At 40.2% G+C, this 14685-nt stretch overlaps 1 protein-coding gene across 1 annotated transcript in view; it reads right to left on the bottom strand.

The window, feature by feature from the left end:
- Window positions 1–1526: 1526 nt before the first annotated feature.
- LOC135487435 (uncharacterized) overlaps window positions 1527–14685 on the bottom strand; it is a 32758-nt gene continuing 19599 nt past the window's right edge. Inside the window, exons 6-9 of the mRNA XM_064771074.1 lie at window positions 13973–14621; window positions 13572–13689; window positions 6353–6507; window positions 1527–5245 (exon numbers count right to left, since the gene is read on the bottom strand). Of these exons, the coding sequence (XP_064627144.1) occupies window positions 5143–5245; window positions 6353–6507; window positions 13572–13689; window positions 13973–14621 (1025 nt within the window). The 3' untranslated portion in view covers window positions 1527–5142. The remainder of the gene's footprint in view (window positions 5246–6352; window positions 6508–13571; window positions 13690–13972; window positions 14622–14685) is intronic.

The following is a 14685-nucleotide window of genomic DNA, read 5'->3' as shown; positions in this document are numbered from 1 at the left end:
ATGAAATTTTTGTTGTTGATTATGTTGACGCATCCTTTTCCTGGATTACAAACAGGTCTATGAATACCGGCAAGTGTCCATCCATGCATCTACAGGTTTGATAGACCTACATGTATGATGGGGATTAATCCATGGATCTATGTTGGTTCATGTGGTTCCAACCATGGATCGATGATGAATAAAAGATCCATGGATTGATTGAACCACATGGTCGAAAATACCATAGGCCAAACCCCAGCTGGAAGAGTAACTAACACCTTAGAATGTTCTGCACTATGCTCTACTGACATTCTTGGAACAAGTCCCCTGGTTTTGGTACTGTGTTTGACCACTAGGTGTAGAGGCCAAACTTTCGTCCCACGCGTGGCTCAGTCTGTGTCCCCCTCGTCTCTGTTCATGTTAGTGGTCATACCTATCCAGATCGCCTCCTTAACCCATCTGGTGAATCTCATAGATTCCTTCTCCTGCACTTTAGGCTACTATTGTCCCAATCGATGCTATGATTGACTTTAGCAACGTGGTCTGTGATGGGAGATTTGTTGAAATCACTTATATCAGAGACAATAGTCTATTTGTGTATTTAGGTCTACGGTCCTTTATAAATCGTCCCTACTTCTTTCTGATGTTCTTTCAGTCTAACCGAAAACTTTCTGCCTGTCTCCCCGATATATGAACTGTCACATCTGGCACAAGGGATTGATATATTTAGCCTATGCAGTCCGTAGTAGGCCTATCAAGCATGTCTCTTTTGTCCTTACTGGCTTAGGATGAACCAACAATTGTCTAATGGTGGTGTGTGGTGGTCTACATGCTGTAGCCACCCCCGCTATTCTCATATACCGTTCTATAGTCTCGGTGACTCCTTGTACATAAGAGAGGATGGCCTGCTGTCAGGATTCTGGATACGTAAGACCACTAACATGAACAGAGACTCGGAGGGATAGGCCTACAGACTGACCTTTTCCATTGATTGTGTTAAAATTAACATTTGGATTTAGAGACTCGGACATTCTTATAATAACTAGCTGGTGGAAACTGGACTCCACACTCTTGATAACAAGCTGGAGGCAGAGACTACTGATCCTGGCCTTCAGTCTGTGGATAGTCAGCTGGTGTAGTTGAACCAACTCCCACACCACCACTTCACTTGTTTCATCAAAATAACCAGGCTCCAGCAGAAGGCGGCCATCGATTCTCATTTGAGTGTTCTTTCCCACCAAGAGGAGCTGACCATTGTCCTTGAAATAAACAGCTGGAGGAGACCATTAATTCTCATCTATATGTTCTGTCCCACCGCAATTGTCCTTGGACAATCTTGAAATAACTAGCTGGTGGAGACTTGACCCAACAAGCTGAAGGCAGAGTCTTCTGATTCGTCAGACCTTGGATAACCAGCTGGTGGAGACCATTGATTCTCATCCAAATGTTCTGTAATACCACCCAGCTGAGACTCCTCCAGCTGGTAAATTCTTGGTACAACCAACTCGGGTGTCTGAACATCACAAAAAGTAACAGAAGTCTTTTTTATGGAGTATATAAAAGTGTATTTGCTGCACAATAAAATACATCACATATTAAATGGAATGTTTGGGTATACAAATATAGACTATGAAGTGTACATCATTATATATGCCACAATACATAACTATAGTAGCATGAATCAATCAATTTAGTTGAAATTTACAACTTAATTTCGGTAGATGATGTCCAAAATAGTAGACATAAGGAGGTTGTGAATGTGAATTCAAAAATACACCTGGGTTGAAAGAAAGTTGGACCAGTGATAAGACTGATGAGAAAAATTACCAATTTGTATGAGGATATTCAAGCTGTCACCATCCTCAATCAATTTCAGACTTGTCTTTACCTCGCATGGTGAGAGTGCTGGAGTTCTAAAGATGAGGATGTAATGATAGGAGCATTATTCGCAAATCTAAAAGTACATTTTCAATTTAGAGTTTTTTGAGCTGACAGAATGTTTAGACTGCACTGACAGCGTCACATGTCATCATCATCAGTTAGGCTTCGTGGTCCAGAATTGGAAATTTTGCCATAAGCAAGTTTGGTGACAATAGAACAGGTACATTTTTGGGTAAACACCTCTGTGTTGGGAATGCCACAACATAAAGTGAAGGCGAATCAAGGATAAAGAATAAGTAAAGAACTACATGCAATAAAATGGAATATTAGAAAACTAGTTTGCAGATAAAAAGCATAAATAATACCACTAGGTCCCAAGTATAAAGCTTAAGCAAATAGATAATAATGAGATATAGAGGAATAGCTTTGAGCCTTTGTATAGTATGGATGGCCTGGCATTGCCATCCATGGGCTGCATCAAGAAGTTCACCCGTTTTTCTGATGTTTTTATGGCTTGTCGATTGAATGTTCTTGCCTGGTATACCAAGGTTGATTTCAGAAATTGTTGTTAAAACCAATAGTTTCACAGTACACATAATAGCAATGCCCTTGTGTTTATGGAATGCTTATAACTTATAGACAGTTTATAAAAGGAATGTGCCGTGTAGAAGAATAGCTTGATGTGTGCCAGTCAGTTATGTGAAGTTACCTGTCAGGGAAGGAACCCAGAGAGAAGGGCAATGGCCAAATTGGGTCATCGCCTGCCAATTCGACAATGCACATTTAGGTAATGCACATTTTTGATGCATGTGATATGCTGTACGTGTTGGAACACGCCATCTTTGCCATCCTCATTGATCAAGCTATGCCATAAAAATGTAGCCTGAACTGGCCATTGCCACCCGATTCGACTAAGCCAGACTGAATTGGCGAACAATAGCCCGATTTGGCAGGAACTCGCCAATTTGAGATCCTGAAAGGTTACATATGAGATCTACTTTATACCACAAAGGAAAAATGAAAACGAACCTTATGCATTAAGTTATACTATTCCTGAGAGCTCAATGCAAAGTGACCCCTGTAATTTGTATGGTCATCTGCTTGTTGTCAGGCACAGACAGTGTCAAAGAAGTCTCTGAATATACCTTCAATACATAAGGTTTTTCTATACATTTTGCACAAGTCTATATTTTTTTATATCGAAATTCTCATTATACAAGCTTGATTAATTTCATCTTCCGAATATTTACACCTCAATTACATATATCACACAATCAATTTTCGATCATTTAAAATATTTTATCATTTAACCTATAGACAAACAGAACATAATAATCATCTTTATTGTACAATCAAACCTTTACTACAAGTTGACTTGATACTATTAGTACAACCAATCTTTGTGACTGCACGACTTGCATTACAATATACAGTATGACCAAAGACCTTACCAAAACAGACAGCACCACCACAGTCAGGAAAAAAGAACTAAAACTGGATGAAAGTCGGCATTTAGTAACGCCAGAATGCTAAAAGACAATTAAGTTTACAAGAAGAACTGTCCAGACAACATTGATTAACTCGGTTTTATTTCATCTCACTCTTGGATCAAAGCAATCACCCAATATTAGTATTCATCTGCCCACATGATGGTGCTTGGCAAGCCTATATTGAAAAGGGTCTTCTTCTTTCGCCACAACTTTCAAAGCAAATATAACCGTGCCAACGATAGGCTTGCTAAAAACTAGGATACGGTTTGGTCAAAAGATACATAAAGTACAAGCTATGAATATACATAATTGAAGCGGACATAACAAATCTCTAAAAGAGTGTCCCTCTAAGAACAAAGAGTATCTGGTGTATCAAAACCTCTGAATGTTTTACCGTCATCGAATGCACACAGTTTTTCACTGTGAACTAAGAATGTTTAACACTCTCATTACAAAAAACCAATGTATTCCACTTAGCCTCTTGTCTTCTTAATTTTTCTGTCAAAATGCGCCTGTTTTGCACAGTCTTTTTAAACGTGTAGCGAAGTCATTACTGATTGCTTTCTGCTATTAGAAATAAACATATACCAAAAAACAAACAAGCTTCCAGTCAACTGCTTCAGCGCTTTTGTAAACTTGCAGATATTCAAATCAAGCAGAAACTACAATCTGTGACAGTCACATGCAAGCACATAGAAACTTCTACGGACAAAAGATAACTCTGACTTTTGAGATGCATGGACTATATCTTACACTTTACAAACCAATGCACTGTTGATTACAAATACAATGCCATTCATGATGTGAAATATGACGAACTTTGACAACAGTGTGGAAAACATATTCGAGAGAATGAAGCAAATATATCTTCTGGTGAAAAATTTTGATAGAAAACTAGTGTCTGACACTATCTTTAGAAACCATGATATACAATTTTGACGGACATCTATAGTGGCACTATCAAAATGATTATATACATGAACAACAGCTATGTTGATAATAATATTTACATCCAAGACATTGTCGCTGGGAGAAAGTGCCCTCTTTAGCACACATTAGGTCAAGGTCCATTTGGGCATGTTCGTGGTCGGTTACAATTGTTGAGCCAATAACCTACATCCGAAATTATCAAACGCCTGTGAAAGCTGTGCATGCTGCAATCATGAACAGACTTGGTTCCCTATACAAGCTATGAGCAATCATTAATCCCAACTGTAGCTGTGTGAACCTTATTTACAAAACTGCTAGTAGTCACTTTCTACCTGAAAAGGACTTATCACTATTCTGCATGGACAGTTTTCTTGGTGTGTTTATATTCTGAAGACAAGGACTCACATTAGGAACTGTAAAAGGTACCAGGTTTCGTTAGTTAAGTTGTGTGGCTTTTTGAGACATAGAAAATGTGGCACAAAGGGTTAAGTAGTCAAACATGTTGATAAGTGATCTTTGAATACCGGTACCACATACATAGTTATGAAAGTGCCCACACTTGACATGCTTAGATCTGGGCTAGCTTGATTATATAAACACCTAGAAGGTATGTCATGCCAACAAGCCTGAAAAGCTCTATAATAAAACACCACTTTCACTTCAAATTGGACAAGTATTATATTTTTTAAATCTGCTATACTAAAAACAAAATGGCTTCTTTGCTGGAAAGAAGCAAAATGGCCTCTTTGCTGGAAAACTTCCGAATACGAGTCAGTATATCTCATGTGAGGGCTTGCAATGAAGAATTATTAAGGCCATAAAAGCAGCACCGATTTGAATTGAGATGTGTTCATCCCTTGGCTCAGTGCTGCATGATATAACCAATGACGGTGGCTAGCGACATCAACAACCAACTGATGGACACCATTCCGGCACCCGCCGGTCGGCACTTCAACGTAAAGTACCTGAAACAGAAATACAAACAGATTAAGAGAAGGCAAACAAACTATAGTTACGCAGCTCATGCTTGTGCTAGTTTAATGAGGCCCAGTTATTAGCCACAAGAAGACCATGAATACCACCCCTTACTCTTGCCATTACTCCTGGCCTCCTTCAAAGGGTATAGAGATGTCTATCCAGCTTACCAACCCCTCCCAATGAGTAAGAATATTGATCGACTACAGTAAAGGCTGTTTTTACACCCATGAAATATTCCCTTTGATTGGTCTTGAAGAATACGAATAGTTACAGATGATACATGCTTCATCTGGCTGATGAGTGCTTAAATGACATCATGATTGATTATGTAATAATGCAAAGCCCGAGGCTTCTTTGATGAAGCTCAACATATAGAGGCCGGGTGCCACAGATAGTCACCCGAAAGTGCTTTGCTGCACACGAGGTAGAATGTCTGTGTATATTTTCTGACACTTCAGGCTGTAAGAACTGCCCTCTATACAGAGATTATAAACTTCTCAGTGCTTGCCCAGCATCATCTTGAGATTCTGCTACTTCGAATGTATCGATTGATTGCAATGAGCCAGAGACAAAAGTAGCCAAGGGAAAGGGTTAATGTTTGGGATGCTTCACAGCTCGGGAAGGAAGGACTCGAGACATGATGACCCTTGATCATTAATAGATTCCCCACTCTTATCTCTTCTTTCAGCAACCAATCAATAATCGTGGGATTACGAGAGACAAGATGAGGCATCCGGAACCATCTAAGATGTCATCAATTAGTGCTGCTGCAACAGACACCAACAGCATCTCAGAGAAGCGCCAACCATCTATCGATTCAAGGGAAAAAATCTTTCATAGCATGTGGAAGCTTACATGTTTTTTTTTGGTTTGCCAGCTCAAAACTAATCAAACTACAAGTCAATTACTCTTACAAGGACTTCCATGGGACTATAGCCATGACCTGCCCACCAGACGCACACACCTCACCCCTATTTCATGAAAATCTTTGAAATTGACCATGAAATTTTGGAACAGACCAAGAATTTTGATGAGAAATGCAGTGCACGCTCTTTTTCTGGCTCCTGGTTCTGCCCCTGAAAACTATAACCTACCTGTTTTTTCTTCCTTCCTGCATCTTCTTGAACTCCTCCTCCATGGTCTGGCCATCGTAGAACCATGCAAAGTCAGCGAAGGGATACTCATAGCCCTGCTTGCACACGCACTTGTACCCTCCACGCTTGAACTTGCGGCCTGGCAGTGGCACACACTGTAATGAAGGAAATGCAAAAACCATTATTAAGCAGGTGAAACGTCACCTGTCAATTCCCACCATAAAATCACCATACTTCATTGCAAACACACTTGGTAAAATGGAGACAGTTAATTATTGTGCAAATGCTATAGAGAGTGCGACAGTGAGAACGGATAATCTGAGATGAGACAATTACACTCTATGAAGGTACAGAGCTGTAGTGGATAGAGTGCTATGTTCTAAACAGTGAGATGAAGGGTTTGAAACATTCTGACCTCCAGTATGTACTTTATTCAGCTTTAAGTAACATCAAGTAGTTCGGTACATTTATTTTTATAGCCCATGAAAGTGCACTTCCTTGAAATATTTGAAGAGGGGAGGGGTAAAGAAGAGTTAAAGCCCTTCTTGATATAGTTCTCTTCATCATCAAGTATCTATCCCGAACTCTACAATACTTCAAACAATGCCAAAAAAATTACAGAAAAGCAAGCTATCATCTCGAATAAACCAATATCTAATTGACATCCGGGAATGCTGCTTGTGTACAAAAGTAGAACACTAATTTGACATTTCTGAACATGGCTCTGCTATTGTTGTTTTTTTTTTGCCTCAAAGGCGGGTCGCTCCCTAATGGATTCATGTTGTACCTTGATTAGCCTCATCTTATTCGGCAAAAGATAGGATAGAGAATATGAAATTGATAAAGAGGAACATCTGTCAGGCTGGTTTGTCTCGAAGGTACATGGATCTTCTACTTTCCACTATGGTTGGGCACCGATTGGGTTAATTGGCCTCATCACCCTGTCCAGGCATGGAGACCAGTTCACAGCAACCAACGCTCAACTTGATTCGGCTTAACCAAATCGACACAGTCTCCAATTGATTTGCCTAAAATATAGACATGATTGATCCTCTCCCCACGGAGGCTGTATCTTACCAGCACATCTGACGCCGTGATAAAATCATACCCCCACTGCTAGTACGTCTGCCTATCTCATCAGACAAGACTGACCAAGACCCCTGGGCCCCTGACATCACAACCGAACCATTCAACACAAAAGCCAATATAATTGATGGATATTTACGCAGAAACCGAGCAAGAATTGATATTTGGTATGCAGACGCGTAATGGATTGCCAAGCGACTATTGTTCGACGCTCACCAATGGTCCAGGGAACAAGCGAAACTCATTTCATACTTATCTTAGCCATTAGATGAAAGCTAGAAATACGGCCAGATTACAATATTCACTATGAAAGCTAAGCCAGTTAGGGGATATGGCTCCTTAGTGGTCAGGGGACAGGCTTGAAATTGTAGCTCGGTGGTCTATAATTCAAAGGAAAGGATTTGACTGAGCAGCCCCAGTGGATTTGTGATAATCTCAGCCATGATTTCGTAATTGCATCTTAGATTACAGTCTTTAATGCAGACTTTTAGATGGCCAAATAAGGTTCATAGGGCAAAGATAGCACAAATGCAAACTTGAGTCACAACGCTCTTAAGAGTTAAAATGGTTGATGAGAAATATTGTTGCACATCAAAGTACACACAATTCTACACCAGGCAGCAAGCTGTCATAACCATACAGTCGAATTAAAACTCGTTCAACTAACTAAATTCTTTGAGCAATGTTCAAGCAGATCATTTGAGCGTGCACAAACTTAAAGTTCAATCAAATTCAGACCAGAAGGACACAAAACATGTACACTGATGTACAGATGAATGCTGTAAGCTTAGGATGACACAGATATTTCAAAGCAAATGAAGATCTGCATCAGGTGGAGAGAAGAATCTCAAATTAGCCATTAGCACATTTACATCCTCATTTCTCCATTACATCACAAACTAACATTACAAAGCAGTTTCTTCTTCAATCTTTTCCTGGGCGGTAGCAGCAACACTGCTGGCGATATGAATAATCTGTGATTTAAATTCTAGATGAACCTTAAGTCTGACAGATCTAAAATGGCCACTGTCTTTCCGGGGCTGATGTTCAATTTCAAATACTACTGGGTCATTTAGGTTCCTTACTACCCACCTCCACTACCAAACAGCAAAATGATAAAGTTCAACCATACCGGTGCCCTAATCTCTGTCACAATTTATCCAGCGTGGGAGGATCCAACAGGTGTTTTTTCGGGGCGGTAAGCTACGTACCAGGCTCTCAGACAAATCCTAACCGACTTAACTTAAGCTATAAGTACCAGTACAATATGTTTGCAAGCTCGAAAAGATGCTTATGGATATTTGTCTGGGAGCGCAAGACAGCGTTTCTTTTACGACACGGGAACATAGTCTGATGTTGAAATGACGAACGCCGCATTGGGGCTTATGTAGGTTTGAGCAGATTGCCACAGAGAGCTGTCCAACTTGCAACAAGCCTTTGATGGATTGCCGGTATGTAGACACTCTTGTGGATTTAAGAATAAAGACTGCTTCTACTTGACACTGATCATGATCATAATGCCTACGTGGCATTTCAAATGCCCGCCAGGGTAAAGAGAACGGTTTAAAACTTAAAATGTTTCGACTTTTTGACAAACGAGTTCATGTTTGAATGAAACTATGATGAAACAAATACCATCTGTTTGATGGGATTTTAAAGTTGAAAACAGAGTAATGAAATGATCATCACAAAGCTGACTGTCTGAGGAAAAGAACGTTTCAACTATACTTTCATCAAACGTCCAATCATTATTGATAAAGTTGTGACGATAACTTAAAAGAGCGTCATCTCATAAAATACATCAACACTGCTCGAGGCACGTCAACAACTAATGCGAGCTTTTCTAAAATTCCCAAGATCTCAGCGATAATTGCTCGGTGTAGAATTAAGAAGAGATTATCTTGAACACATGATACCTTGGCTTGATTTAATGGAACATGTCCAGACAAACAAGAAAAGGCCGCAAATCCCTCGCTGTTAGATCTCCGATTTGGCGTCCATCAGGTACGTTTTTGATCTTCGGATATCAATCAACGGTACCAGCTCAGAAGTCTCAAGCATATTGTCCTGCTTGATTAATATCGGTCGGTCATTTCCAAACCGTGACTTCGATTTGCCTTGATCTGTTGTCTGCTCCCAGATTTGGGCCCAAAATAGCAAAACAGGATCAGTGCTGAATATGGGTGAGAATGTGTCAGCTAGTAAAGCTGATGTGATCTGATAAATAACTACATATTTTCACCTGTTTTAAACTAATTGCATGGTAGACAACATCCCAATGTACTAAACCGTGTTCAGAAAGGACTCAGACAGTATAAAAACACTAATGGTATAGATGTCATGTCCCATAAGTCACGAACCTTGATAAAAAAATAATGTGTCAGCCAAGTAACTGAAGAAGCCATGTCCTGCAATTCTGCGGGCTTCTATGGCTTTGGAGTTGACTCCACAGAGGCAAAACTCTGACCTCATCGCCACCACTCATTACAGTTTCACTGTTATACTGCAATATGAAACGGCCAGGGGCCATTGTGCTCACCGTATACATCTTTTAGTAGGCAGGATCATGCTTAGTTTAGAGGTGAATATGGTGAACACAATCAGGCATGAAGACTTTTTTTAGATGTGTATTGATGTCAAGTAATAAGACAGGGCAGTATATATAAGTTTATGATCCAACCAATAATTGTCTATGACATCAACAAGATCAATATCGTGTGATTGCTAAGAGTCCCTGCAATAAAAAATTCATCGAAAAAAAGTCATTAATAAGCGAGATATTGCATGTCCTACTTTTTCAGTTTTGACACCCTGGTGGCCAAATCAAGAATCAGATCAGGCCAAAATTCGGTGTCAGAGATTATCTGATGTAGGGGGTTACATGTACCAACTTTCAAGTTCATAGCTTCAGCAGTTAAGAAACGTGCCATAGTTACACTCTAATGGCCAATTTACGCCATTTGACCTCTGTGACCTAGAAAAGGAGGTCAAATCCAAAAATCGTAGGACATGTGGTGTATCCTTGCTAGAAGTCCCTGCCATAAAAATTTTATCGAAAACAATTCACTCAAATAAGCAAGATATTGCACTTCTTCCTTTTTCCATTATGGCCCCCTGGTGGCCGAATAAAGAATCAGATCAGGCCAAAATTCGGCATCAAAGGTTATCTGATGTAGGGGGTTATATGCACCAAGTTTCAAGTTCATAGCTTTACTGGTTAAGAAACGTGCCATAGTTTACACTCTAACGGCCAATTTACGCCATATGACCTCTGTGACCTTGAAAAGTAGGTCAAATTGAAAACCCGTAAGACATGTGATGTATTCTTCCTAAGAGTACCTACCATAAAAATTTTATCGAAAACAAGTCACTTATAAGCGAGATATCACACTTTTTAGATATCCACTTTTGGCCCCCTGGTGGCAAAGTTGAGAATCAGATCAAACTGAAATTCAGCACCAGAGGCTATGTGATATAGGGGGTTATATGTACCAAGTTTCAAGTTCATAGCTTTAGTGGTTAAGAAACGTGCCATAGTTTACACTCTAACGGCCAATTTACGCCATATGACCTCTGTGACCTTGAAAAGTAGGTCAAATTGAAAACCCGTACGATATGTGATGTATTCTTCCTAAGAGTACCTACCATAAAAATTTTATCGAAAACAAGTCACTTATAAGCGAGATATCCACTTTTGGCCCCCTGGTGGCAAAGTGGAGAATCAGATCAAACCAAAATTCAGCACCAGAGGCTATGTGATATAGGGGGTTATATGTACCAAGTTTCAAGTTCATAGCTTTAGTGGTTAAGAAACGTGCCATAGTTTACACTCTAACGGCCAATTTACGCCATATGACCTCTGTGACCTTGAAAACAAGGTCAAATTAAAAACCCGTATAATATAAAATGTATATTTGCTATGAGTACCTACAACAAAAGTTTTATCGAAAACAAGTCACTAATAAGCGAGATATCACACTTTTTAGATATCGACATTTGGCCCCCTGGTGGCCAAACAGAGAATCAGATCGGACCGAAAATCAGTGTCAGAGGTCAGCTGACCTAGGGCATTCTGTGTACAAAGTTTCAAGTTCATAGCCCTAGCAGTTAAGAAACGTGCCACTGTTAGGATACGACGACGACGACGACGACGACGACGACGACGACGACGACGACGACGACGACGACGACGACGACGGACACAGCGCTATCGTATAGACTCCCCTTACGGTGAGCCAAAAACTGTTCAAGTATCGAAACCAGAGCTTTCTTGCTCGATGGAACGAAAGGCAACAGAGCACATGACAAATGAAACCACCTTCCCAAAAAACTGCCATGCTGAACAAGGCGAGAGGAATCTCTTTCACAAAGGTTTAGTTGAAAATGTTGAGAGTAAACTTCTAAAACTAAAACATTTCAGACAACAACATCCAGAACACGATTTATCTGACACTAACCAAGTATCCAATTCCTACGACTATTAAAATAGAAGTCAGAATCAAATATCGGATTGTCACTGTATTCCCAGTGAAACGTCCCTCGACCCCATTAGCACAACTGTTTATCTGTCATCGAAAGATGAATCTATTTCCTGTGTTTTAAAGCAGCATTCGATAATACCATGTCTACTGGGTTTACTGAAAGCTTCTTTTATTTATATTAGGTTTGAAGCATCTCAGTTTAGATGGAAAGAAAGGTTTCCTATATTGTTTGTTAACCCTTTATTATTAAAGGAAAGGCTGCAATGAATGAAGTATCAGCAATGGGCGGCTTGCAGCAAACTTGCTGTTGATTGCCAAGCTTATGCAACATCTTGAAGCCAGGTAAGATACACTTAACTCTTTGACTGCCATTGCCATCAATATACAAATTGAAGAGTCATATTTGAACACCAGAGACGCATATCTACGTTCTGCCCAGTAATTAGCAAATCCGCAAGAAAAAAACGCCTGCAAAAATTTGCGGTTTACGGAACTAGAAAGAAGTTTGCTTCCGTGACTAAAAGCATATTTTCAGAAAAGAAGGAACTGACATAAAGGATATCGATATAGATCTCGAGACTACAACATCACCACAATCAATGCTTTGAAATCCGACCGCATCTTGGCAGCCCACACGCCTCATCTCGACAGACAACTGCGTGACCTTTAAATTTGTGAAAAACTTTTTTGGTAAGCAAGAATAGAGTTTTAACCTAACGTTCTTGTGAGGGGAAAGTAGAGTATTGATCTTGATGGAAGAATCTGAATTTTTCACAAGTCATGTCTGATGGAAGAGGGACTTTTCAAGAAACAAAGATGGGATCCAAGAAAGTTTCTTTAACTTTTCAATATGTTTGCATCAGTGCCACGAAGATGTAAAACTGCACTTAGTGGCTATTTTCTTAAAAATCAACAAATTCAAGAGACACCGTTCCTCCAAAGAGTTAACCGCAGTTAGAACAATAGGCAACTAACATGTCTAAGTACTAGTGGATTATACAGAACACTCTAATTAGTCAGGACAGAGAAGAACACCGCCAAGATACGTTCCCATGGTAACAGAATGCTGTTGCCAGGGAATGGTTTGGATGCTGTGGGGACAGGTGACATGGGGTAGGCGGAGTAGCAACATCACATGCGGAACTCATCAGCGGACTTAATGATCGCCTATCCGTAAGAACATCGCCTTGAATAATCTCAACTCAACAAAGAGACGGTTCGTCTTCAGTAAAAAGCAATCAGTTTTAAATACATTTTTGGTTTTAATGAAGACGATGCTCAAGAAATATCGAGTAACTTTTCATCAAAATGTTAAGCGATCATGTCTTAAAGATGAACTGACATTTAAAATGTTTTGTAGTTTGATATCATGATAATAATAAACAGTACAACAAAACATGTCGAAAAAAAAAAAGAAAAAAAACTGCCGAAAACGCAGAATTTGTAATCCATGCAAGCCGCCCGGCGAGACGTCGTCACCAGGGAAAAATGACGTCACAGATAGTATGGTCATTAAAGCGAGAGAGGTAAAATACCAAAATCTCTTTCAAGAACAGCACTTTCAGTTCCCAGGGTGCTCTCAAAGAGGTTTAACTCAATTAAGTTACGCATCTCTACTCTTTCTAAAGAAATTCAAAATATCATGTACTCACCGTGGTGCTCTCGTAGTCGCAACGAGCTGTATTCTTGAAAGCACTGGCAACGTAAAACTCATCTGGACATTGTTGGAGATCAAGATCATCTAACTTGACAGTTACAGTTACTACACCCCTGGAGAAAGCAGAAGACATTCATGAGCTCTCGGGCTAGGCACATTACTTCAATTAACAGTTACCGTTGCTACAACCCTGTAGCAAAGCAGAAGAGAGTCATCAGCTCTTGGGCAGATTTAAATTCTACCACAAATCATCTGTTGTTTTACACTTCGGTCTTTGTGGGTTGGACTACAAATATTAATTCTGGAAAGGTTTTTTAATCCAGAAGACAGCTGGCGAAAAGGAATTTACTGTATACAGACCAAGTAGAAAGGAATTGGGAAATCCTTTGAACTTACTTGAATTCAAGGGTCGTCTTTAGGCTATTGAGACCAAAGAACGGGACGGCATAGGTCATCACCCAATCTTTCACTTCCCCACCGACAGAACCACAATCAAAATATGGAGGCGTCCAATGGCCATCGTCAAGCTTCGGGCCTCGGTAGTACATCGGGTAATGTTCGAACTTCTTAATTGAGGTTGCATTGGCGTCTGTACGGATCATAGGCTTCAAGGTGAACTTTTCCAGACCATAGGTATTCGATGCCCAACGATCTTTTACATCTTTGTAGAACTCCTGGAATATATAGTTGGCCTTTCCCTTGATCAGACCGGCCATGTCCTTGGCTTTGAAGGTCAGACCGCTCGAGGTGCCGTCAGATACAACTCTCCATGCATAGGGTGCAAAGTACTCTGTGATGTGGGTGGCGTTCTTGTACTGGTCTTGGTCGAAGTAGATGCCGCTTGCGAAGATGCGATTATCGGCCATGACGTTTGCAACCACCTCGGCAAAGAGCTGATCTTTGTTGAGGAAGTGGTCTCCCTCGAGGTCACCATACCTTTCTTCAAGATCAATGTTTTGGAGGAAAATGGACAGAAAGTGGGCAAGACGCAGAGCAGTTCTGGACTGGGACTCGAAGAACTCTTCTTTTCCGAAGGCTATGTTACCTGCAACGATAACAACAACACTACCATAAAATGAGTTTTTTTATCAGAAAAAATCTTTATGCCA

Source organism: Lineus longissimus, chromosome 5 (assembly GCF_910592395.1).
Source record: "Lineus longissimus chromosome 5, tnLinLong1.2, whole genome shotgun sequence".
Lineage (NCBI taxonomy): Eukaryota > Metazoa > Nemertea > Pilidiophora > Heteronemertea > Lineidae > Lineus > Lineus longissimus.
This window is presented reverse-complemented; position numbering and strand designations above follow the sequence as displayed.